Source organism: Malaclemys terrapin, chromosome 19, assembly GCF_027887155.1.
Source record: "Malaclemys terrapin pileata isolate rMalTer1 chromosome 19, rMalTer1.hap1, whole genome shotgun sequence".
NCBI classification, from domain to species: domain Eukaryota; kingdom Metazoa; phylum Chordata; order Testudines; family Emydidae; genus Malaclemys; species Malaclemys terrapin.
Genome location: NC_071523.1, coordinates 1,502,276 through 1,528,089, shown reverse-complemented (window position 1 = coordinate 1,528,089; position 25,814 = coordinate 1,502,276). Strand labels below are relative to the sequence as shown.

General features: G+C 42.9%; 1 protein-coding gene across 4 annotated transcripts in view; it reads left to right on the top strand.

The window, feature by feature from the left end:
• Positions 1–18,084, top strand: part of USP48 (ubiquitin specific peptidase 48) — a 54,414-nt gene extending 36,330 nt beyond the window's left edge. For all 4 annotated transcript variants that reach the window (XM_054008980.1, XM_054008978.1, XM_054008979.1 and 1 more), the window contains 12 exons: positions 2,959–3,083; positions 3,267–3,389; positions 6,123–6,184; positions 7,104–7,214; positions 7,932–8,062; positions 8,659–8,765; positions 12,502–12,606; positions 13,696–13,851; positions 14,322–14,447; positions 15,312–15,360; positions 15,711–15,737; positions 15,829–18,084. In XM_054008980.1, the coding sequence (XP_053864955.1) occupies positions 2,959–3,083; positions 3,267–3,389; positions 6,123–6,184; positions 7,104–7,214; positions 7,932–8,062; positions 8,659–8,765; positions 12,502–12,606; positions 13,696–13,851; positions 14,322–14,447; positions 15,312–15,360; positions 15,711–15,737; positions 15,829–15,851 (1,145 nt within the window). In that variant the 3' untranslated portion in view covers positions 15,852–18,084. The remainder of the gene's footprint in view (positions 1–2,958; positions 3,084–3,266; positions 3,390–6,122; positions 6,185–7,103; positions 7,215–7,931; positions 8,063–8,658; positions 8,766–12,501; positions 12,607–13,695; positions 13,852–14,321; positions 14,448–15,311; positions 15,361–15,710; positions 15,738–15,828) is intronic.
• Positions 18,085–25,814: the final 7,730 nt, after the last annotated feature.

Genomic DNA, 25,814 nt, shown 5'->3' with positions numbered 1-25,814 from the left:
TCTGCCCTGCACAGCTGATGAGCGATGGGGGCAGGAAGCAGGGGAGGATGCCGAGCTTCCTGCAGCTCGGGGAGGTTTCTGGGGGTGGGTCTGACACAGCCCCAGCCAGTCCTTGCAGGGGAAGAGGAAGTCCCGTCCTCTCCAGCCCAGCTGGGACTAGTAGCTGATCCCGGCTTAGGGTAGGAGCCACTGGCTGGGATTTCCCCAGCCCTGCAGTGATTTACCTCTCCTCCCGGTGCCTGAAACAATGTACCTGCGCAGCTAGGGAGTGGGGCTTGACTGCTCTTTCCGCTTCCCTTTGCTTCCCAGCCAGAAAGTCATTTTTCTGCAGAGAAGCAAAGGAATCTGTGGGGGATGTGAATTCTGTGCACGCGCAGTGGCGCACAATTCTCCCAGGAGTAGATGGTCAGGGTCTTTGCCTTCCAGATGGTACAACATTTGTACATTCTGATCAGATTTTCCACCTCTCACTGTAGCTTATTGGTCTGTTTTCATAAATCTTATGATGTTAGCGCAATTACTTGCACAGTCTTGTTTTCATGTCCCTGATGGTTTCTGGAAATCATCCCAGTCCTGCTTTCCCCATATGGTGAGCCTAGGTTAATAATTGGTCAAATTTAGCAACTGTTTCATTAAATGCTATTTAAAACAATCCAGTCTGACCTTCATTTATTGTAATAAATCCAGGAATGGAGTGTTGCTATTTTGTCTTTGGGAAATTGGCAGGAGTTCAGACTTTGTCAGAATGAGAGACGATGACAGGTCAGTGGCATTGAAGACTTGTTCTAATACTAAAGAAATAGAGCCAAGGAGTTTCCCCGGTGTGTTTTTCTGTATCTTGTGGCTAACAAACCCATTTCATTCTGGGGTAGACTATAGAAAGAGAAGAAACTTTTAAATAGTTCTTAGCTAGCCTCTACTCCCTCAAGTACAGCAACTTTTCAAGTTTTTTTTCTTCCCACGGTTGGTTAATATCCACTTTAAAGGTTGAGCATCATTCTTTCCTATGTTAGTGTTTGGTTGTTTGCTGTTTGCAGTTCACTGCTTTACCCTCTGTACTGAAATTAATATTATTCTCATTTTGTTGTGCATCAGCATTGTTACCACACCTTGTAATACCACCGGGCTTTTGACTCAGCAGCAGTAGTTAAATAGTGAGGGCTCAGTTGTGTTGTACCTCTCACCTTTACAACTATAAGTCAGGCAAAACTTATGGCTGTCAGCAATGAAGTAGCATAGTTTCTCATATATGAAATACTATGTTTTCCCACCGTGTTGAGTCTTGCACATAAATTTGATGCCTGAATTGCAGCGCAGTGACCTTTTTGGCATAGCTGTTACCAGGATAACTCATAAATGCTTTCTCTTAATTCGTTATCTTACTGATTGTCAGTTTTTTCTTTGTCAGTTTCCTGAAAAATAGTTCAAGATAAATGATATGTAATTGGCATCAGTTTTTAATAATATTTGGTACACCTCACTTCAGTTTTTCCTCTCGCACAGAATTAATTCCACCCAACTGGATGTAATAAGGCACTCTCTTGATCAAAAGACTCAAGTGATGGAGTGGCATACAGCTTTTTGTGCACTGTTTGTGCAGTTCACTTTTTTCAAGATGGGCATTATGGAAAGCGGAATCTGCCATGTTTAATTATGGATTCTGACTGTGTTTGAGTGTCTTGTGGAGTTTCACATTCGAAGCGATTGCTACAGAAATGTGGAGTTTTAAATGCAGTAACACTTTCAGAAGGGTAGTCATGGGATGTATGGAGAGAACATGTTAGACAAAATTTTCAGTGCCTGAAGTTAGGCACCTAAAGCAATATTTAGGCAAATCATGGTAGCCTTATTTTTCCAGAGGTATGTAGCACATGCAGCTTCATTTTTAAGTCAATAAAAGTTGTGGGGTGCCCAGCAGCTTTGAAAATCAAACCACTTTTTTAGGTACCTAATTTGAAGCACCCATGAGTGCAGGGCCACCCAGAGGATTCAGGGGGCCTGGGGCAAAGTGGGGGAGGTGCGGCGTTTGTACTCACCTGGCGGTGGTCCGGGTCTTTGGTGGCATTTCGGTGGTGGGGGGCCCTGCAGTCGCTCCGCATCTTCGGCAGCAATGAAGGGCCCCCCGCCACCAAAGACCCGGATTGACGCCAGGCCAGGGCTCGCGGGGCCCCTGTGGGGTCTGGGGCAAACTGCCCCACTTGCCCGCCCCCCCCGGGCGACCCTGCATGAGTGGGAAAACATTAGCCCTTGTGTGTGCTTGTATCCTCTATCCTGGTTCTGTTCTTGCCCTTAATTTCTCTTCCTGTTCCGTGGATTTCTGTCTTTCCTTTCCTTTTGTTGCATTTGAATCTGCTGCTCAGGCCAGTGGTGCTGGGACACTTTTAATAGTGGGGGAGCTGAAAGCAAGCCCCCTAACCCTGTCCATGCTCCCCCCTCCCAGAGCTGGGACCAGGAGCATGACCATGTCTCCAGGAGGGGGGGACCAGATGGGGGTAAGGGAGCCAAGAGCCCTGTGTAAAACCTGGGGGTACTGTAGCACCCATAGCTCCCGTGCCTATGGCTCAGGCACATGGTTTTATAAATCCAAAGGGCAATCACGGTAGATTAAGATCTTTCTGTTTTTCAATAGGAATGCTGTTTTAAGAATGTATTGGGTTAGCTTTTAAAATAAGTAGCTATAATTCTTAAACCATACTGTTGCTGTGAGTAAGCACTGAAATCCTACCTCCAGGAGGAAACTTAATCATTGATGGGATAGAAATAAAGGCTGAAGGTGACTCTTCTGTATAAGTTGCTTTTTTTCATTTTATTCGAAGTGCTGACACAGGTGTCAGATTATAAGGGTGTAAAATCTACTTCTGTATTCATACAAGTAATCTCTTAAATCTGTTTTAGTGCTGTGAAACTTTTGCTGAGTATGTGCAGAACAAAAATGCTTTCTTGGATTTCTCCATACAGGTGACCTATGCATATCAGAAAATGAAAGGAGGGTTGTTTCTAAAGAAGCCTGGAAAAAGCTCAAGCAGTATTTTCCAAAGGCCCCAGAATTTCCAAATAGCAAAGAATGCTGTTCCCAGTGCAAGGTATCTGAACATCTGATGGCTTTGTAAGCCTTTCACAGTTCATGTATGGTGGTAGCTCTAGCTTTCATGTTGGCATTCACCTGGCTTAAAATGTATGGGAGGAAAAAAATCTGCTTTTACCTTTTTAATAGCACCTTTGAAAACAAACACAAGTGACCAAAAGGACTCTTTGTTTTCACACAGATTCTGGAAAGAGAAGGAGAGGAAAATGAAGCCCTGCATAAGATGATGGCAAGTGAGCAGAAGACTGCTCTGCAGAACCTGTTCCAAGACAAATCCAGACCATGTCTTGGTAGCTGGCCTCAGGTACAAAGACTAAGAAAGGTTGATGGTCTACCAGATCTGGGAAAAGGCTATTGGTGTACTCTTGTGTTTGATAATAGATCAGAATTTTACATTCTATTAGAAGGGAATTTGTGTGTGTAATCCTTGAGCAAAATATTAGACCATGCAAGCATGGTGTAAAGCTTATTGAAAAAATGTTCCTTTAAGCACTGACTTGGATACTCTCTTTGGATAAAGAACTCCAGGGTGCTCTTTTGACTGGCATTTGTAGAAGTGTGTATCTTTCAAGAGAATGTCCTTTTAAAAGGACAAAGAATAGCAAATATTAGTTAAAGTAAACTTCCTCCAGTACTGTCTGTGTGTCTTAAGTATTGACCTGGCCCTATTTCTGCAGTGTTTTGAGTACCTCACAAACTTGAATTGTTCTTGCAACCCCTCTGCGAAGCTGACCAGGGCCATTATCCCCATTGTACAGATGGGGAACTAAGTCTCTCTGTGCCTGCGAGATGTGCTCAGTGGTGTCTGGGATAGAGCAGGGAACTGAACCTGGATCTCCTGAGTCCTAAGTTGACATTGGAGCTGACCTTATTGCATGGAGGTTGATACTTGATCAGAGAGAAATTTAGTGTTTTTCCCCTTCCATCCAAATGTCACTCGAACATCAATAAACCACTCTTTCAGCCTAATCTTGAATCCCAGCTAGCTTCTCAATGTCCCCTCCCCTTCTCCCCCTTCCACCCCTCCCCCCCATGCGTCTCCAGGCCTCCTACCTGGATTTTATCCCCTACCTTTTGCTCCCACATCCACCACTTCTTGACCCTATCTGTAATCATCCATCTTTCCTCCAGCATCCTATGTGGTGCTAGCTTTCCAGAGAGGAGATGTTTGTGTATGTCTGGATGGGGAAAGGCTGCTGTGAAAAGTTGTATGCTGAAAAGCTCTTTGGGGCCGTATGTGGGAGCAGGCTAGAACAACCCAGCTCAGGGGGAAGAAGTAAGAGTAGAAATGGCAGCCCACAATCCAATAAGTTTTTTTACCTTTTTTTGTTCTTTCTTTCAAAAGAGGAGCTGTTTCCACTGTTCTTGTTTTGCAAGGCGAGTCTTAAATTTACCAAAGAAAGGAATTTCCTTTTTATCAACCAATTGCTGATATAATTAGTGCCACAGTGGCTTGCTCTTTGGTGTTAGGGTGATACTTTATCGGTTAATTTGTTTATTGGAATATATCTTAAATTTTTTTCTGTCCTGAGAAGTACATCCTCGTCTGAGGGCAGCATTTGGTCCTTGCTCTCCTCAATACATTGTAGAAGAAAATAACTGGACAATAGTTATATTACCTACACCTGCTGCTCCCATGGTACTGAGCCAGCAGTAAGAGCAGCACCTTCGAACAATTTCACATGGAAGCGGTACTAATTAATTTTCTGCACCATAGGACTGGGTTTAGAGCACTAGCTGTTGATGCGGTGCTGGAGAATTCCTTTCTGAACTCTACTGGAGGGGGAAGGGTGTTTGTTTTGCTATACACTTGGTGTGTCTTTCTTCCAGCAGCAGGCAAAAACTCTAGAGAGGGGGTGGAGTGCCTTTAAGCAGCAAACAAGTCACAGGTAGGGTAGGGGTTGTGAATGTTTGGAGCCAGTCTTGATAGGAGTAGCAAAGCTGTTTTCACTGTCACCTCACTGAGCGTGTGTGGGGGTATTGTGGTAGCAGCAAGAGGAGTGTTTTATACACATTAATATTTCTCTGTTTGAATGCAACTTTTGAACACCACATCGAATCAATTCCAAAATTTCAGGGACTGTTCTAACATCAGTGGGCAGAACCCTGTTGATTTTGGTGAAAACCAGAAAGGGGAAATGACGGGATGACAGCCCTGGCTTCTCATTAACACATCCAGCAAGTTCAGTGTTCTCTGTAATTTTCTGTAGATCAAAGAACCAGTTCATGGCTGACATTACAACATTGCTGCATAACTCCATCCCCATCCCAACTCTGCCCCTCCCCCCAATAGAGTTCAACATGTTGATGCCCTGAATGACTTAAGAATGGTGGAGGAAATAAGGATGCACACAGAGACCCTGGGATGGAGGGAGAATAGGGTGCTCTGGCATGAGGGGACAGAGGAATGGGGACATACAGCCCCGAAGGAGAAAATGAAGGATAATGGTATGGGGGATACACAGTGGCATGGGGCAGAGAGAACGGGGGGATCCTGGTATGGGCAGAGGGGAGAAATAAGGGGGACAATGCCCCTGGCATGTGTGTTGGGCTGGGGGTTATAGGGAGTCCCTGAAATAATGGGAATGGGAGGCTGGCACACAGGGAACTTGGGGGTGGGGAATGGAAGAATGCCAGGAGCCCCTTTTGTGTGCAACGAGATCTGCCCATCGAAGCAGAAAAGTCTGCAACTCTATATATAGTATAATATGCTCTGGTTAATCACAGGTTGTGTATGCCATAAGGCTTGCTGGAGTTCAGTAGAAATGATTTATACAATGGATTGAAGATAATTGGGTACAAAACTGAATTAGCTTTCTAATATAATATAAGCAGTAACACAAGGGTTCACTGTGTACTCTGTTCTTGGTACTTGATCTCAAATTATTGTAGTTGGCTTTCAGAAGTCACACTTGAATGGAGTTATTGTAAAGAATGTTAGGATCTTGAAAAGGAGCAAGTATAACCAAGACAGTGAAAACTTAGGTTTTTTCTATCTCCATTGTTAGGTTAATTTAAATGAAGTCTGTTTTTCCAGGAGACAGATGAGCTCTACATTGTATCACAGTTTTTTGTAGAAGAATGGAGGAAATTTGTAAGGTAAATTGGTTCATATTTTAAATCTTCACTGAACTCCTTTTATTCCTTTTAGGTTTATATGTAGTCATTTGATTTTTGGATGATGTTTGTATGGTGCAGTGTAGAATTGTGCTAAAATTAAAATATCTTGCTGTGTAGTGACTGACGTAGAAATAAGGAAGCACTGGGATTTTTAAGCTGGTATTGGTTATTATAGGTTCTGAAAAACAGCGAATGTTCATGTTTACTCTGTCTCGAGGAGAAGGTCAAGTTAGATAGCAGATTGATTAGTTTGTTCTCATGACTAAAGCTATATCCTGGTCAAAGGACATAACTCAGTCCTGCTTCTGTAGTCTGTCGTTAATAGGAGATAATCTCCCTTCAGTGCTAGATACAAGAGTAACATCCCAAGATAAAAAAAAAACGCATGATTCCCTGAGCCTAGCAGTCTAATACTACTGAATTTTGGCTACTTTTCTATAAAATCACAAATTTAAATACCCTACTTATCTCTCTTCTCAGTGCTATTTGCTGACTTTTGATTTCTTGTTAAGGAGATAGCATAACTGTGTGATGTCTAACTAGAGCTCAGTGAACCCCCCCCCCCCCCCCCCAAAAAAAAAAAATTATGCTAGTTTTGAATCAGTTTTTCTCACCAAAATGAAAAACCAAAATGAAAATTGTTTGGGTCAAACAAAAGAACATATTGAATGTTGTTTCAAATCAGCCTTTTCAAAACAATGTCCATTCAAAACATTTAAAAAAACCGCAGGCTGTTTTCATCTGAAATAATTTGCCAGATTTGACCCACGTTCATGAGTAGTTTCCATGCCCATATGTGTATTTTTTTGGTAAATGTACTTATCTGCCAGAAAAATTCACTTCGCTCTGTCTAACCGTGCTAAGTACACATTTGTTTTCCCTTCTCCTGTTTGAGCAGGAGGCCTACAAGATGCAGTCCTGTATCATCAGTAGGAAACAGTGCTCTTCTCTGCCCACATGGGGGCCTCATGTTCACATTTGCTTCCATGACCAAAGAAGACTCTAAACTGTGAGTTTCTTCTGTTCACTTGTCTTCCTTTGTCAGGTATTTCTCTCTCCGCCTCCAGAAATATGTGAATCAAATAACTCGCGAGAACAGTACTGTTGATCTCTTTAATTGTAACATTTCCCTCTGAGATATCTGTTTTTGAATTACCTTGATGTGAAAACCCCTTTACACCTTTAGATAAATCTTCACGCGGAAAGTACCGTACATGTTCAGTGATAAGTGCTCTGCAGAAGCAAGGCTAGCGTTGACGAAAGAAATATGATCAGTAAAGTAAAGTTTAATATTAGGAATTGAATGAGCTCAGGTGAGAGTATTATTTGACACTGGAAACTCACTTCCTTACCTTTACCATCAGAATGGATGCAAATCTTCTCAAAGTTGATTTCCACAAGACTTATCTTCAAAGTATTAGATACCATCAATGGATTTCATGCTTTGTGGGATTGCTTCTTCAGTGGCACAGAGCCAAATGTAACACATCTTCCACTTTCATACTTTTTCTTCCATCTCAATCCTTCCTCCCTGCATAGTTTTGCTTTAGGTGGTAGAGAGACTATTTTTGTTAACATTTAAAAGGTTCTGAAACCTAGAGCCCAGTGCACTTGTAAGGCTTGTGCACAGAGTTTCCTTTAATGATGACTAAGCTACACAGCTGTAATTGAATACTTGTGGTTTGTTTTTTCTATGTCATGAAGCATGTTGTGTTTCTTTGCACAGTATAGCTCTAATATGGCCCAGTGAGTGGGAGGCAATACAAAAACTGTTTGTTGTGGATCACGTTATCAAAATCCTCAGAATGCAAACTGCTGAGACGAGCCCTGAGAGCACGCTTTTCGATTCTGAGCCCAGTAAGTGAGTCTTCTCTTCACCAGTGTCTGTAGAATAGCTTTTCCAACTGGTACTGGCTCCCTTGTGGGGTTTGGAGAGGGAGCTGCCATTTTAGCATACGTAGTCAGAAGTTAAGGGAGGAGTGGAAAAGAGAGATGCCAGTTTCTCAGGGCAGGTCTACACTAACCCCCCAATTCGAACTAAGGTACGCAACTTCAGCTACCTGAATAACGTAGCTGAAGTTCGAAGTACCTTAGTTCAAACTTACCTCGGTCCAGACGTGGCAGGCAGGCTCCCCTGTCGACTTCGCGTACTCCTCTCACCGAGCTGGAGTACCGCAGTCGACGGCGAGCACTTCCGGGTTCAACTTCTCATCCAGACAAGACGCGATAAGTCGAACCCAGAAGTTCAGTTTGCTTGCTGCCGAACTACCGGGTAAGTGTAGACCTACCCTTAATAACAGCTACAGAGTTTGGAAAATATACTCCCATTGTGCAAGCTACTCTCAATTTAATCATGAAGGTGGTGAATATTTGTAGCAGTGCCTTGTGTAATGTCACTGTCACCAAAATATCTGTTCGCATTTTAACCATATTTTCCTTGTTTATCCTTCTAGAGCTGTGTCCAGAATGCAGAGAAGGATTGTTGTGCCAGCAGCAGAGGGACCTGCGTGAGTACACCCAGGCCACCATCTATGTACATAAAGTGGTGGATAATAAAAAGGTACTGATCCCTCACTGCTAATCTTCACTGAATTTTGTTAAAGGTAAACTGTACTGAGTAGTAGCCAAGATAGCTCTAAAAATAGTTATCAATTAATATATATTAGAAAAGAGGATTCCTGTGCCACATGAGAAATTATTCAGCATGTTTCTGTGCCTCCATTCTGCAAATGGGGCTCTCAGTGGGAGCTGCTAGGTTGAGGATACCTCTTCAGCATACCTGACTTTTGATGATACTAGAGACGGTTTGAAGCAATCTGCTTGCTTTCTTATTAGAAACCCTTGGAAAAAGCACCAATGCTATTGTAACTCTTCAAACTACTGATTTTAAACCAAACCAAAATGTCCTCCTAAATATTAAACTTTCATTACAGTAGATTTGGATGTTTGATATATTTTTTTTCCAGTGCTCGCTACTGGTGAGTCAAGATGCTTTTTAAAAATCAAACACAAGGTTAGGTTATAAATTTACTATACCAAAAACCTAAACAGCATTTTACAGGGTAAATGATGCCCTAGAACTTGCTTTACAAATACCTGAAGGTTCTTACAGTAAGCTTCCAGTCTTCTTTTAGGTGTGTTTTAATGCTCTATAGTTCTGGGTGAGAAACCAAGACTCATTATAGGAAAACTCCTCAGATAAGCTGACAAGAACCAGATGATGGTAGCACGATAGAGGCACTTCAGTGTGGGACGGTCACAGGATTTTGTTGTACTAGGAGTTTTTCAGAGGGCATAGTGGATAGGAGGGACAGATTTCACTGAGGCCCATCAGCCCATGAGTTGGGCTAAATGTAGCCCTGCTTCATCATGCTGTTCAGATTGGGAGTGTGGTTTGAGGATTCAAGGGGAGTGATAGTGCTGGGAAAGGCAAACAGCTGGCTACCGACAGCTCCCTGAAACATGTTTAACTTTTCAGCTGTCAGGAGATTTGTGAACTCAGGCTCTTGTGAAGTGGCTGCACAGTGTATTATGTTCAGTTTGTGACATTTTATTCTATTTTGTTAGAGACAAACTAGCCAGTAACTCTTCTAAAGCATGTTAGGCCTACGTAGGGTAACCTTTCTCTCAAGGTGTGGCTCGAGTGTCTTCTCGGGTGCTAGCAGCGTGGAGAGGCATCTCCCCTCTCCTCACCTGGGTTTGGGTCCTGAGTTCTTTTTTGTGATGCCTGAGACTCAAGAGGTGCTGTCCCTTGGGAAAATGAATAATTCTACCCCTGCCTGCAAGGAGTATAAAAGCCAGTACACAAGATACAATAAAATATATAAACAAAAACCCCAGTAAAGGAATGACAAACCCTAAAATAACAGTATAACAGAGGACTTCGCTGTGAATAGGAAAATTGGATCTGGGGAAGGGAAAGGGTTAGGGTTAATTAAAACATACTGACCAGAACCAACCATTTCCCACCTCCCAACCCTCTCAACTCTTCCTAACCCCCATCTCCTTCCGTGGCACCTGCCCAGGTAGAATGTATGCTGGGTATGAGTCCAGAGATAAGTGCTGAGAGCTTTGGCCACTTTAAGAGTGGGCCCTTTTATTGTATCATCTTATTGTGGGGCAGGGTCCTCTGCTGGCTCCCTGATCTGGAGTCCTGTGGAGGTCTCAGTTGGCTCAGTCAGTGGTGTCAGGTCATATTTCTGCCACTTTGGACACTGGTCTCTGTAGGGTGGAATTGCCTGACCTACGCACTGAATCCCACAATAGATCAAAAGCTCCCTTTGGGGAGCGGGGGTTAATCAGAGACTCCCTGAGCAGCCCCAGTAAATTGCCTGTCCAGATCACCCCATGTGGAAGCCTCCCTTTTGGCCTCAGTAGGCGTTTCTAGTGCATTCTGTCTCCATGCCTGACTGCAGGCATGGTGGGAAATGATGTCGTAGGGCTCTAGTAGCCATTATTGTTGTATGTAGTCCATAGGGTAGGACCCTCTAGAGCAGTGTTTCTCAACCTTTTTGATACCAGGCACTGGCTTGCTGCCTTCCTAAACTGTGTCAGGGAGATCTCGGGGACTGGCGCCAGTCCGCGGACCGGTCATTGAGAAGCAGTGAGAGGCTCAGTCCACTGTTCCACTAGCCATGTGGGGATTACACTAGTAGCTGTAAGTGTACAAGCTAGCCCCTGTGGGCGAAGAAGGTGAAATAACTGTTGTTCATTTTATCCCATCTGCTATCAGTTTCAGAGGAAAATAAATGGAACAGTAAGAATTGTTTTCTTTTGGGTCAGGGCCAGATCCTGGGAGAGGCTCTGCCTTCTGAAGGGTGCTGAGCACCCTCAGTGCCCAGTGACGTCAATAATAGTTGAGTGGCTCAGCTCCTTGCATGTTTAAATCTAGCTTTAAATAATGAGTATAAGAGCTAACAGAAGCAGCTAGGGCTCTGATGGCCTGCGAGTTGCTGAAAGTCATAGTTCTCAGACACAGAAATTTGCTCTGTCTCTGCCAGAGGTGAGCAGATTTTGAGTACTAGATAGAATCTGCATGTAGGTAGAACTGGTGGGACCTTGCAAATTATTTCTAGATGAGATTTTTAATCTACTGGACCTCTACTCAGGAAAGTTTTTTTTTTTTTTTTTTTTAATGCCCTTGTACATGATCACATATATAAAAGTCTTAAATTGATGAGAAAAATCATTAGTACCAAAATGTTACTGCCCATTAACATTTGGTGTCATCGCACCAAGGTTTATGGTGTTCCTGGGAGTAACTACTCAATAAACAGTGGGTATTTTAACTAATAACTTTCTGCAACACAGATTTATTTGGCTTTGTAAATCAATTAAGCTTTATTCATCACTACACTTGCCTTCAGTTCAGGGCAGATATAGGTACTTAGCAATAACTAGTATAAATTTAGTTAAAGATATATATGTAAATTTAGGGTGGAAGATGGGCAGTTTGTCTCTTCACCTTGCAGCCATGTGAGAACTTTGATAAACTGCTAATAACTTTGAGAATGCTGCAGTTCATGCTCAATGTTTAGATGATGTGCCGGTTTCTTTAATTGCAAAATACATGTATGGAGAAGCATAGACCTATATGGGTTAGCATGCGCTGAGGCATTCAGGTGGGAGTATGCCTAACTTCCATATTTTCCCTTGAAAATTCCAGCCTCCGACACTATCTGAGGAGCCTAGCACATGTGTAAATACGTACGTTAGTGTAGGGTAGGTACATTTATCCTGAAGTAACATAGGGATAGATATGTATAAATTATTTATCTGTAGCTTACTTACAAATTAACTGCAGACAGACCAATAAATAACTAATGAGTACTTCTGTCAATCTGCTAAATGCAACCACACGGCTGACGTGTATGCGTCGTTTATGGCGAATATTAGTTTCTCTTAGTTACAGCTCTCTCAGCACACTGAGGTTGGGTCGGAGAAAGAGCTGGCTGAAGGGGAAAGAGTTCCTGAGCAGCAGATGGTTTCTCCCATTTTAGCCAGAATCCATTAAAAGATCATTTACAAGCTATATGTATGTTACCAAGCTGTAAGAGACAAAACTCTAGTTTATGTCCTAGGTTGATGCACTCCAAGTATCTGCCTAGGTTAGGGCTTCACAGTGCAGTTGGCGTTTTATCCCCTATGATTACTTGTCCTTGTGCCCTATTTAAGCTCATTTTATGAAGGTAGCACCCTTAAAAACGCTCTAAAAGCAGCTTGCAAAAAGGCTTGGGACAACCTGAGTTTGTGCTTTTGGAACAGAGTTGCGCAGTATGTGATTTGTGTAACTTCAGGTAATGAAGGAAGCTGCTCCAGAACTGAATGTGAGCAGTTCAGAAGCTGAAGAGGAAAGGGAGGAAGCCAAACCAGAAGGGGAACAGGATCCAGATTTTAATCAGGTAAAGATCTAAAAAGCTGCAAGGTTTGCAATTTTGAGTTTTTCCCTCTAGATAGCAAAGTGTCCAGCGCTGACAGTACAGCAACCTTCTTGTTTTTACCGTTAGCCCTTGAAACCAGAAATATATCAAGCTTAAAATAAAGAAGCTATTGTTGTAATACCTTCTTAAAATTTAAATTTCCTTACCCTTTTGTTCCATTTGACAAACCAATTGCTCTTTGCTCTTGTGTGTCTCTTATGGTCGTGGAGCTGCTATTGTTTCGATTAGTTTCCTTGTTAGTACATTTTACGGGATATTGTGAAAATGTATTAATGTAAAGCACACTTTAAAGCTCTGATAGAAGGTGCTCTCCAGGTTCAAGGTTTTATTAAATTATTGAACATGTAGTTTTTGTGAACCCCACAAAAATGGTGGATTTTAAGTCATCTTTAAAAGCATTGTAGCCATGTTGGTCCCAGTATATCAGTCACGAAGTAAGTGAAGAAGAGTTCTGTGTAATTTGAAAGTTTGTACCTTTCACCACCAGAAGTTGATCCAATAAAAGATATTACCTCACTTAACTTACCTTCTTGAAAAGAAACTTAGAAGACTTTCATATGTTTGGAATCTATGAAAATTTGGGCTTAGAATTCTTAAACTTTCCTAGTCCTAGTACATCTGTCCTAACACTGATGCATGCTCTTCTTGGTACCCATATTAATACTGAGGTATTTCCTTCAAGTGGTGGTAACACATACTGTTGTCTTACTCCTGACTTTGGCTGTTTCTTCCTTCCTGTACTCTTTTTGGAGAGAAGTGGTTACTACAGCATTAAATATTTAACACATGTTGAAAAGTGGTTCAGTACTCCATTCTGTTCTCAAGTTAAAAATGGAAATGTGGATATCTTTGAGCAAGTCCTTCAGTATTTGCAACCTCTCTGATGCCTGTGTGCGTCAGTTGATTATTACAGATGTACTTTAATATTTTGTGGCTTCTCTTGCTTAAATAGCTTATTTACAAGGCCACCTGGGCAAGAGGCAGATTGAAGAATTTGCATTGTCCATGAATTCAGTAAGCAAACTTCCTATTTCTGACCCTTGTTCCTAGACTAATGGTGGTGCGAAACGACAGAAGATATCCCACCAGAACTACATTGTTTATCAAAAGCAAGGCATCAGACGGAGCACGCGACACAGAAAAGTCAGAGGGGAAAAGGCACTACTTGTTTCTGCCAACCAGACATTGAAAGAGCTGAAAATACAGGTGAGGAACTTCCTTTGTTCCTAAAAAACAGTGTTCACCTCTGCTGTCATGTGTGCACGCACACTGGTGACAAGGAAGTAAATCTAGACGTCTCGTACTCCTAGCTGTTGCCATTATTTTAGATTTTCCTATGTAAGAACTTATAAAAATACTCCAAGATCTGTCATGGTAACTCACAGCCAAATCTTGTTTCCCACTTCATGGATGAGGAAGGCTCTAAATACAGTAGAACTGTCACATTTCTGCACCAGATGGCGACAGTGCACAAGGGGGCTCTTGCAAAGCACTGCTCAGTGGTTCTCTGTGACGACATAGAAGGGGTGGGGCAGTGGCATCTACAATGATATACTAATCAGTGGCTCTGTTTTGTATGCTGTCCTAAGACGCATGTTTTTTGACAGTATTATTGGTGTGTGTAGGATTTATATTTTGCTTTTGCACAAAATCGGTGTTTTATTGTGTTGGCACAGATCATGCACGCATTTTCAGTTGCTCCGTTTGACCAGAATTTGTCAATCGATGGGAAGATACTAAATGATGACACTGCAACACTTGGCGCCCTTGGAGTCATTCCAGAGTCAGTCATTTTATTGAAGGTAACGTGAGTATTGTGGTGGGCTGCTGAAAGGAAATGCTGACTTGCAACAGAAATGATATCAATTTAGAATTACACTAATACAATATTGAGATTATTCAGTAAAGCATTTGAGTCAGGAAATGTTGCAATTTGAACACTCTTCCTAGGATGCATGCATTGTCTTTAATTGTCTGATGTACGGTATCTGAGAAGTTAACATTTTTTCTACAACTGAAGGTATACGTGTAATGAATGTGAAAGCTGCTGTAGCACATAAGCACAAGGCCATCAGAATTAAGGTTTTGCACTCAACTTTCACACTTAGATTTTTGAGCACTGAACTGTGTAATCTCTGTATAGTTCTTCATACTTAATTTCCTGTCCTCCTTTTTGAGGGAAGAAAAATCTTAAATTCTATAAAGAGCCGTTGTTGATGGTGAAGGCAACTAATGCCTTAACTAGTGTCACTAGTAACTTGTGCACTTGTAAGTTTAACAGGTGCCAGTTGGGCAAAGGACAGTAAGTGCTTCCATATCTGTGCATGTACATGCCTTCGTAAGCTTGCAGCACAACAAAATACAATGGCCCCAGTTGGCATATGCTTAGTTGACTTCAGTGGGACTAAAGCATGGTAACTTAAACAGCCCTTCCTAAACAGAGATGCGTTACTGAACTGGGGATCCTAAAGCCTCAGAAGTGCTACCAGTCCTCTTTTTATTGTCCCCCAATCCCCACTGGAAAAACTTCTTTGACAGCAGATATTTCTTTTCTTCTCCAGTCTGTTTAAATGCACATCTGCCAGGGTCTCTTGCTTAGCTAACAGAACTGGTAAACTTCTAGTATTCATGTTGTTTTATAGTTCTGTGTTTGGTTTGTTTTACAGGCTGATGAACCAATTGCAGATTATGCAGCAATGGATGATGTTATGCAAGGTAAAGAGGACTTCATAATTACACTCTAGAAACATTCTTCTTTGTGAAAACACATTATTAACACTGTACTCTTTCCTGGTTGGTTGCTTCAACAAAAATTATTTATGGTCATGTAGTACTGCATTTGGGACAGAAAATGTTAAGCATAAGAGAGGCTTATTTGTGGAGCTGAAGTCACCGTGTAGAAAGGTAGGAGAAATTAGCAAAAGACAGAAGTATTCAAGGTTTCCCTGTAGCCAGCACTTGAAAGTTGTTGAAGCTTGCAATATGCTATAATTCAGACACCTGATTCTTCTCTTAGAAGTCATGTTGTCATTAGAGGGTTCTGATGTGGTATCTTTCCTTTTCAGTTTGTATGCCTGAAGAAGGATTTAAAGGTAAGACACTTATTTCTTCTCCATTTATTTGAACCTACCTTAATTTCATCTTGAATGTGTGTAATCTTCTTTCTTGCTTTCTCACTTACAGGGACTGGTCTTCTTGGACACTAATGTTTTTTTATAACCTCTGGCAGCAGAGAAATGACCAGAAAGGAAGAGGATTTTGACATGGTAGGGCATTAAAGCAAAGGTGGATATAGGACTAAACAGTTGCTTGACTCTTCCAGAAGGCAGAAACCCATTCTGAAATGACTGCCCCAAATGCCTTATGTCAAAGCAGATTGCACTGAAGGGACATCCTGACTTCAAGAGAGCGATTCAGATTTTATATTTAATAAAACAGAAGTAAAAGTATAGTAGCAGTAACAATATATCATGTTTACAGACAGAAATTTCTAGCTGAGGAAGGGAGAGGCATTCTATTGTTTCCTTGCTCTGATTTCATACCACAGTCATCTGTCCATAAAGAAATAGTATTACAGTAGATCAAAAACATCTTGATCTGTCCTAAAGTAATTCTTTAGAGATAAACCTGCTTACAGATATCCTGTCTTTGATCCACTCTTACTCATTCAGTACAGCATGGAAGTGAAGAATTTGTTAATTGTGAAGAATGACTAGCTTTTTCAGACTTCATATATGTACCCCAAAATGTAAACTGATGGAAGGCTTTCACAGGCAAGACAATGGCTCTTCAACACAGAGATAAGGGGGATAAGGAGCTGCCTTCTCTGCTGTCTCTGGAGGCTCTATCACACACCCATCCTTTTGCAGTTTCACTTTCAAATATGAAGATGATCCTAACTTTAATAATCACATGGTCTTTCTCTGTGAAATGTGTTTTTAGAAATGTTGGATATTTTAACAACTTTTGATAACATCTTCTCCAGTATGCTACTGCCAAGAGCCAGAAATCCATTTCCACTCCACTGATCAATTCAGGAATGTTGAATTAATCTTCACTAGAACATCAGAATCAGATACTGAAGGGGGTGAGGTGTCATACTTGGGGCACATTTTTCATGTGAAGAGATTTTTCCTTTTGTTTTCAGGAATGCGCTAATTTTTCTTTTACCATCTGTAATTCCCAGAGAGGATCTCTTCCTGACCCTATTAAATATTAGCTGGAAATAGCTTACCACTAAAATATTTAAAAGGACACTGTCAAGGTATCTTTATTATTAAAGTTAAATATTTCCTGGTAGCTTCATGCTCAACTGTGCTCCCTTAGCAAAATAGCCTCTTGCTGAGTTTGGGCTTCGGCAGTGTTTTATTATTGTTTTTAAATTGGCTGTTTAGAGCAGAACTACTGTATTTAACAATCCCATGAGCATTGCAGGCAGATTTAAGGGGTCGGGTGTGGAGGGTATATAAAAACATGGGCCCAGTAACCTTGATAGTGTTCTTTTTAACATTTACCTTTTATCAGAATAGTTATAGCTCTCCTTCATAAAATGATTTAACCTTTGTTCTTTTTCTCTATACTGTTTTAATCCATCTTTTTCCTCCCTCCCTCCGAAACCATTTAGGGAAGGTGGTAGGGAATTCAGGCAGCAGGTCTGGACCAGTGAGAGTGGCAAAACAATTGATATAAAATATCCTATTTGGAGCAGTTGCCAAGCCATAAATAATGGCTTGGAAATGATTCAGAAAAGGGGACTTAAAACTGAGATTATTTCTAATGTATCTTGATTTTGTACTTCAAGATACAGGGTTTGGATCCAATAAAAGGGCTGGATCTTAGAGAGATGAAACAGTGCAGCTGAGCAATTTATTCTTTCCCAAGGTAAAGACTTCAGTAAAAGTTCAATATGCTATTGTTAGTGCTTGATTAAGCAACTCTACTTCCCTTGAAAACAGGCATGTTTGCCTGAAAGAGATTTTATTCTTCTTTTTAGACTGAAGCACTCACTCTTGTACATAGCCCCTGGAAATTTGATATTTTTTTCAATTTGCTGGTTTTTGGGGGGAGGGGGGCGGGAGGCCGTTTTGTTTTTTATTTTTGTTTTTTTGTTACTAGAGTCTCTTCCTTGAGATTACAATGTTCCAAAACTAAGTCTCTTAAACTTCACAGGGAAGAACTGTAAACCATGATGTATAAGTAGACACAATTACAGAGGTAATGTATAGATGTACCTAATGGCCTTGGTATTGCTGTTTCTTACAGCTGTGCAGGGGAAACAGGTACAAGATGTGATCAAAGGCACATTAACCGTTTTGTCTGTATTTGCAAACATATTGGACTAAAATTGTCATTTGAGCTGTTGAAGCCTTATTAAAGTGCATACACATGGTCTATCTTCTCGTATTTTAATGTATTGCATAAAGCATTTTTTTACATTGATCGATTCAGATATCTTCTGTAAAATTTGTATCTTCTTTTTCTAGCGTTTCTGAGAATTACACAGTTTGAAACTTTTTTCCTAGGAGTTGAACGTTCCATAAAGTGGGGAGTTGACAGTTTGATGGCAGGATCAATAGATAACTTTCCTACTGGCTTTATTTTTGTAGTAGAGTAAAAAAAAAAAGAAGTTTCACATGGGTCTCAGGATATTTAAACTGTAGCAGAACAATCATACAGATTCCTCTAATAAGAAGCACTATATGTGTAAACACTTAAGCGCAGTCCAAACTGATTTTCTGATTGTTGACTATTCACCGTTCCCAAATTAATATCAGAGACAGCAGCTTAAATTGAATAATCTTGATCTGATACTTAGGCATATGGATCTCATCTACCATTAGTTGTATTGCAGAGGCAAAGTTAAGGAGGCATGGAAACATTCCTGTAGTACTAAATACTTCATAGTTGTGAAAGAAGCCATGCTGAGTGAATCCAGAAGGCAAGTCAGCTCTGTGTAAGCTTGATTAGATAAGGGGCTTCACATACACAAATCAGACTCCACGTCCAGGAATGGTGTCCCTAGCCTCTGTTTGTCAGAGGGTGGAGATGGATGGCAGGAGAGAGATCACTTGATCATTACCTGTTACGTTCACTCCCTCTGGGGCACCTGGCATTGGCCACTGTCGGTAGACAGGATACTGGGCTAGATGGACCTTTGGTCTGACCCATTATGGCTGTTATGTACTACACCAGAATGACTAGCTTTGCATGTGGTGATGTTTGAGAAACCATAAAGACATAAAAACATCAATAAAACCAGTCTTTCCTCACTCTAGTCATGTGATCTCTTTGACTATAGCATACCGAGTTAATGGCTCAAGAAGACTTCTTTGTGTAGTGTAAACTTTGGCAGCTGTTCTTCTGCAGAAGTGAAAATAACTGATACAGCAATTGTCCTTCGTGACAGAGGTGTTTCTATGTCAAGGGAAGATGCACTTAATGCAGGCCAGAACAAAATCCCCTTCAGTCCAGACAGCTGTAGTTTAGAGCATTTCACCTTCTGCGTGAGATTCTAAACCAACTGGATGCTCTGTTGTGTACCAAGAAAAATGGCCATAGAGATGGAATGATCTAGTGTCTAACTAAGCATCTATTGTGCTTCTCGTAACTGTGTCTTGAGATGTCTCTCCTCTGCAGGGAGACAGTATTTCTCCTAGTCTTACCCTCTGAAGCACTGCAGTGGGGTATCCCTATGTGCTGCTAGGACTCCGGCAGATCACTACCCATTACAGGTGGGCAGAGTAAAGAAGCTGAGCCCTCATCAAGAAGTGATATTGGTGCAATATTAGCAGCAGTCCCGTGGCCTGCTGTTGAGTGGGATCTCCTGTCAGGCCCACAACACACTTTGCTGCTATTTGTTAGTGTTGGGGGCTGATGGTGGGGTGAAGGTGTTGAGAAGTTTGTGGAAAATGCATATAAAGAGCTGGAGCTATGTGCAAGCATGTGGGGTTACTTTTGTGTGTCAGCAAAATGTTTTAAAACAACCTGCTGCCTGCAATACAAAATAATGGCAACAAAAACATCAACATGAAATGTCAGTGCTCCACTTCAAATCCCATCCTGGGTATCCTAATGCTACTGGTAATGGGGGAGGGAAAACTCTCTTACTAGCTCTACTCAGTGTGACACATTGGCCCATGTTTATTGTGTGATCTCTGGGCTTCTGGTGATACTGTCCCAGTGCACTTGTGCCTGCATATCGGCTGATTCCAGTACTGAGCTCTGGCCTCCCACCAGTTGCCTTTATAGATGCAGCTTTGGATTTCTCTCCCCATCCTCACAATCAGTTTGAGCTTGATCCGTAAATTGCCCATTTCTAATAGATAAACAACAGATCTACCATTGATAATCTCGTATAGTAAGCGCATTTGTACTTTCCATATGTCAGGTAGAAAAGAGGGGCTATATCTGAATGGGAAGTGGCAGAAGGAGGGTTCAAAATATTTTAATTTAATGAATGTGTGATGGCATTTGAAGTAAATGTGGGATCTACCGCCCTATTGCACTTCCCATCCCAATCCTGGGTTACCACTTCTGAAAAGCTGTTGCTGCTTGCACTTCCCATTGTGGATCGTGCTTCCACAACTTCCTTTTTTTCATTTAAATACTTACCAGTCCCCTCCACCACTCCCTCACCTGTACACCCCTGAGCCTGGACTCCTGCTATAAATGGAACTTGTGTATGTGGATGTTTAACTAGCCACTTGCTTGGGCACTGTGGAAAGGCTGCCAGGAACAGCTGAGCAGATACTTGGGGTAGATCCCTCTTCCTCATCCTCGCAGAAGCACCCACATCATAAAAGCAGTGGGATGCTAATGAGACCTGCATACTTAGATACTTTGTTCTCTCCCTCATCTCAGCAAGCTCCCTTTAGTTGGATCACTTTCTAAAGAAACCTCTGAGACAGGCTGTATCCATATGTTCACCCCTTGTACAAAATTTATTGTAATCTTGTAAAACGTATGCTTTGTGAGGTATCATTTGAAAACTCATAATTCGCTGGTTATTATTATCCTGGAAAAATACATGTGGTAACATTGTTTGTAAAATCATAAGGTTCCAAGTTTTTAAACTAAAGGCTGGGGGAAAGCTGACAGGTGCAGATGAGTATGTGGTTTGGACAGAGGCATCCCTTAGGGGAGGACCTATTAATGGAGATTCTTTGTCTAGTAAGGAGGAGAGGATGGAAGATGATAAAATACAGGCAGGATCTGATAAGAAACAAATGAAAAAGTCATTCAATTGCATCATGTAATGGCAGACAGCTGAAAAGTGGCAAGTTTTTAAGTGCTTATATACAAATGCTAGAAGTCTAAATAATAAGATTGGTGAACTTGAATGCCTGGTATTAAATGAGGATATTGATATAATAGGCATCACAGAAACTTGGTGGAATGAGGATAATCAGTAATTATCCTCATTCCACCAGTATGAGGGCACAGTAATAGGGTACAAAATATACCGAAAGGACAGATCAGGTCATGCTGGTGGGGGAGTAGCACTATATGTGAAAGAAAGCATAGAATCAAATGAAGTAAAAATCTTAGATGAACCAAACTCTACCATAGAATAGTAATTCCATGCTTGAATAATAAGAATATAGCAGTAGGGAATATACTACAGATCACCTAACCAGGATGGTGATAGTGACTGTGAAATGCTCAGGGAGATTAGAGGGGCTATAAAAATAATAAAATCAATAATGGGGATAACACATCCTCAAGGTACATGTCACCTCAGGTTAGGCTGCAGAGATAAAGTTGCTTGACACCTTAAATGACTGTTGTAACATTCTATGTCTTGGCGGAGCGTCCTGTAACCCCCACATTCTTCATTTATATATAATTGTGATATTGCATCTCAAGCAGGTCGTGTGAGGTATCAGGAAAGGTTATGATCTGCTGAAAGTCGTTTCTCCATATATGTATATCATTAATGCATATGAAGTTGTGAGAATTGTACTGTATGGTTGTCACTAAAATACGCTGTGAGTTTGGGAAGCGCCTTGATACTGGCTTCTCAGAGACAATGCCAAGGAAAGTAACCAACGCCTGGGCGGGTGTCAAACAATCATCAACAGCCATTTTCCAGCAAGGGAGCTACAATTCAGTGACTCACCTGCATAAGGCCACACCAGGGGAATTGCTCAACTTTGCCTGGCGACAGCAATCCCCACCAGACATGCCTGGATTTGTGGTCTCCAGCACATGGGACTGAGGGTATAAAATAGAACACAGGGATCCTATGCTTGGCCTTTCTCCTGTTCCCATGTATGCTGCATGCCTCACCTCAATCCCTGGAAAAATCATGGAGCAGGCCCTCAAGGAATCAATTCTGAAGCACTTAGAGGAGTGGAAAGTGATCAGGAACAGTCAGCATGGATTCACCAAGGGCAAGTCATGCCTGACTAACTGCCTTCTATGAAGAGATAACTTTAGCAAAGGTTTTGATATGGTCTCCCACCGTATTCTTGCTAGCAAGTTAAAGTAGTATGGGCTGGATGAATGGACTATATGGGGGATAGAAAACTGGCTAGATCGTCGGGTTTAACGGGTAGTGATCAACGGCTCCATGTCTAGTTGGCAGCCGGTATCAAGCGGAGTGCCCCAAGGGTCGGTCCTGGGGCTGGGTTTGTTCAATATCTTCATTAATGATCTGGAACAGTGGTCTCCCAGGGGGTGCACAAGAGAATCCTTGGGGGTGTGCAGCAGGAGGAGTGGGTTGGTTGAGGTTTTTTTGCTTTGTCAGTTCGGGCGGGAGTCTAAGCGGCTTTTTTTTTTTTTTTTTTTTTGCTTTGGCAAAAATGGTAGAGCCGGCAGGGGGTGCATGCTCAAAAAATTTTTACTGCTGGGGATCAAAAAAGTTTGGAGACCGCTGATCTGGAAGATGGCGTGGACTGCACTCAGCAAGTTTACAGATGACACTAAACTGTGAGGAGTGGTAGATATGCTGGAGGGTAGGGATAGGATACAGAGGGACCTAGACAAATTAGAGGATTGGGCCAAAAGAAACCTGATGAGGTTCAACAAGGACAAGTGCAGAGTCCTGCACTTAGGACGGAAGGATCCCATGCACTGCTACAGACTAGGGACCGAATGGCTAGGCAGCAGTTCTGCAGGAAAGGACCTAGGGATTACAGTGGACGAGAAACTGGATATGAGTCAACAGTGTGCCCATGTTGCCAAGAAGGCTAATGGCATTTTGGGCTGTATAAGTAGGGGCATTGCCAGCAGATCGAGGGATGCAATTGTTCCTCTCTATTCGACATTGGTGAGGCCTCATCTGGAGTACTGTGTCCAGTTTTGGGCCCCACACTACAAGAAGGATGTGGAAAAATTGGAAAGAGTTCAGCGGAGATCAACAAAAATGATTAGGGGGCTGGAGCACATGACTTATGAGGAGAACCTGAGGGAACTGGGATTGTTTAGTCTCCAGAAAAGAAGAATGAGGGGGGATTTGATAGCTGCTTTCAGCTACGTGAAAGGGGGTTCTAAAGAGGATGGATCTAGACTATTCTCAGTGGTACCGATGACAGAACAAGGAGTAATGGTCTCAAGTTGCAGTTGGGGAGGTTTAGGTTGGATATTAGGAAAAACTTTTTCACTAGGAGGGTGGTGAAGCACTGGAATGCGTTACCTAGGGAGGTGGTGGAATCTCCGTCCTTGGAGGTTTTTAAGGCCCGGCTTGATAAAGCCCTGGCTGGGATGATTTAGTTGGGAATTGGTCCTGCTTTGAGCAGGGGGTTGGACTAGATGACCTCCTGAGGTCCCTTCCAACCCTGATATTCTATGATAGAGTCTAAGCAACACAGACACTCAGGCCCTGTCTACACTGGCAAGATTCTGCACAGTAAAGCAGCTTTCTGCGCTGTAACTCCCGAGGTGTATGCACTGCCAAGCCACTCAGTGCGCAGAAACTGCGCAGTTCTAGCGCTGTAAAAATACTACCCCAACAAGAGGCATACAGCTTTCTGTGCTGGGGCTACAGTGCTGCGGTGCCAGTGTAGACACCGTGGTCAATTACAGTGCTGTGATTGGCCTCCAGGAGGTGTCCCACAATGCCTGTTCTTGCCTCTCTGGTCATCAGTTTGAACTCTACTGCCATGCCCTCAGATTACCAACCATCATCCCCACCCCATAAATTCCTTTGAAATTTTGAAAGTCCCCTTCCTGTTTGCTCGGTGACGTATGCAGCGATCTCAGTGCATCTTTCCAGATGGCCATGCCTGTTCCACGCACCAAGCGATCCCCCACTTGGAGCAATACCGAGCTGCTGGAGCTCATCGGCATTTGGGGAGAGGAGGCTGTCCAGCCCCAGCTGCGCTCCAGCCGTAGGAATTATGATACCTATGGACAGATTTCATGATGCACGACAGAAAGGGGCTATGACCAGGACACACTGTAGTGCAGGGTCAAAGTGAAGGAGCTGCGGAACACGTACCACAAGGTGCAGGAGGCAAATTGCCGCTCTGGTGCTGTGCCCATTAGCTGCCAGTTCTACAAAGAGCTGGACACGATACTCAGTGGGGACCCCATCTCCACTGCGAAGGCCCCTGTGGATACTTTGGTGGCTCACGTGCCAGTTGAAAGTGGACTGAGCCAGGAGGAGGAAATCTTGAACAAGGATGTGGAGGGGGGGGACCCAGAGGCAGAGGATGACTCGGACGTCAGCGATGCATGCAGCCTGGGGCTTGCTGCTCTTTTCTACCCCGGAGGAGGCTAGCCAGTCACAGCAGTCAGATCTTGGTGAAGCGCAAACAGGAGAGGAAGCCCCTGGTAAGTGGATCTGATTTTGGGAATCGCTGAAGCAAGTTGGTGGGAGGAAGGAGGGTTGAAGAAAGCAGACTTGTCTCCCACCGCATGCCTAATTTGAGCAGCAGAACAGGCTGTTGATTGACTCCCTCACTTCACGGGACTCTCCCTCAGATCTCTAGGAAACTCTCGTGGAGATACTGAGCAATCCGCTGCCGCAGGTTCTTCAGCAGAGCAGCTTTGTTTCTTGCCCCATTAACGATAATTTTCCTGCACCACTGTGCCGTCATGGGGCAGGGGACCATTGCACACAAGCGAGCTGCATAGGGGCCAGGGCAGAAGCCACAGTCTTGGAGAAGATCCTTCCTTGATTCTCTGCTGACCCTCAGCAGCAAGATATCTTCCATAATGATCACATCTTGTGAAAAGTGTGGGGACAGGAATGATTATCAGACCCCTCCCCCCACAGTGCTGGCTCTTCCCAAGAGCCACAAGCCCAGCACGGTCCGAGAAGTGACTTACCCTGCCCCTGCGGCTACTCACCATTTTGGGGGTCTTGTGGCTCATGTGTGCTTGCCTGGGGTCAGCCAGTTGGTGACAGGTGTGTGAATACTGGCTGTGTTTTAAATCACTGAATCAGTGTTGTGTGTGTTGCAAACAATACTGCTTCTATAAACTTCACAGATATGACCTTCGGAGCCCAGCCTCCTCCTTTATCGGAGGCTGAACGGCTGCGCAGAACTAGAAAGTGGCCAAGAAGAACTAAGGAGGACTTTCTGCGTGATGTCATAATGCACTCCACCACCGAGAAACAGGAATTGAAGGAGTGGCGGGACAGTGAGAAGAGGGACCGAAAGGAGAACGTGGCACACCGGAATGAAGCCACGGAGTGTCTCTTAAAGGTTATGGAGCACCAAGCAGACATGCTCCAGGCAATACTAGCTCAGCAAACCGAGCAGCTCCGCGCCCACCCGCCCGCCCCTGCAGCCGCTGTGGCAAAACTCTTTCCCATGCTCCCCCCAGACACCACCAACACACTCTTATCAACCTCCTGGCTCCAGTCTACACCCACAGCATTCCACTCCTCCTAATCAAACTGCAGCACTGCGGACTTCCGCTACCCACTGCACTCAGCACCTGGCCATCTGCAGTTTGGCCTTGCTGAAGTACAGCACCTGCTGCATTGTACTCCAAAGGAGAAGGTTGGATATGATCTCTGGACATACAAAATCTTTAGCCATCCCCCTTCACTGCTGATGTTTTTGGTTTTACTCCTCCGGTTGTTTTTTAATAAAAGAATTGCATTGGTTTGAAAGCAATCTTTATTCTATGAATTGAAAGCAAAAAGAGCCCTGCACAGCAACATACAATTATGTTAAACCCACATATTGCATTGTCTGCACCAATCACCTCCTAGC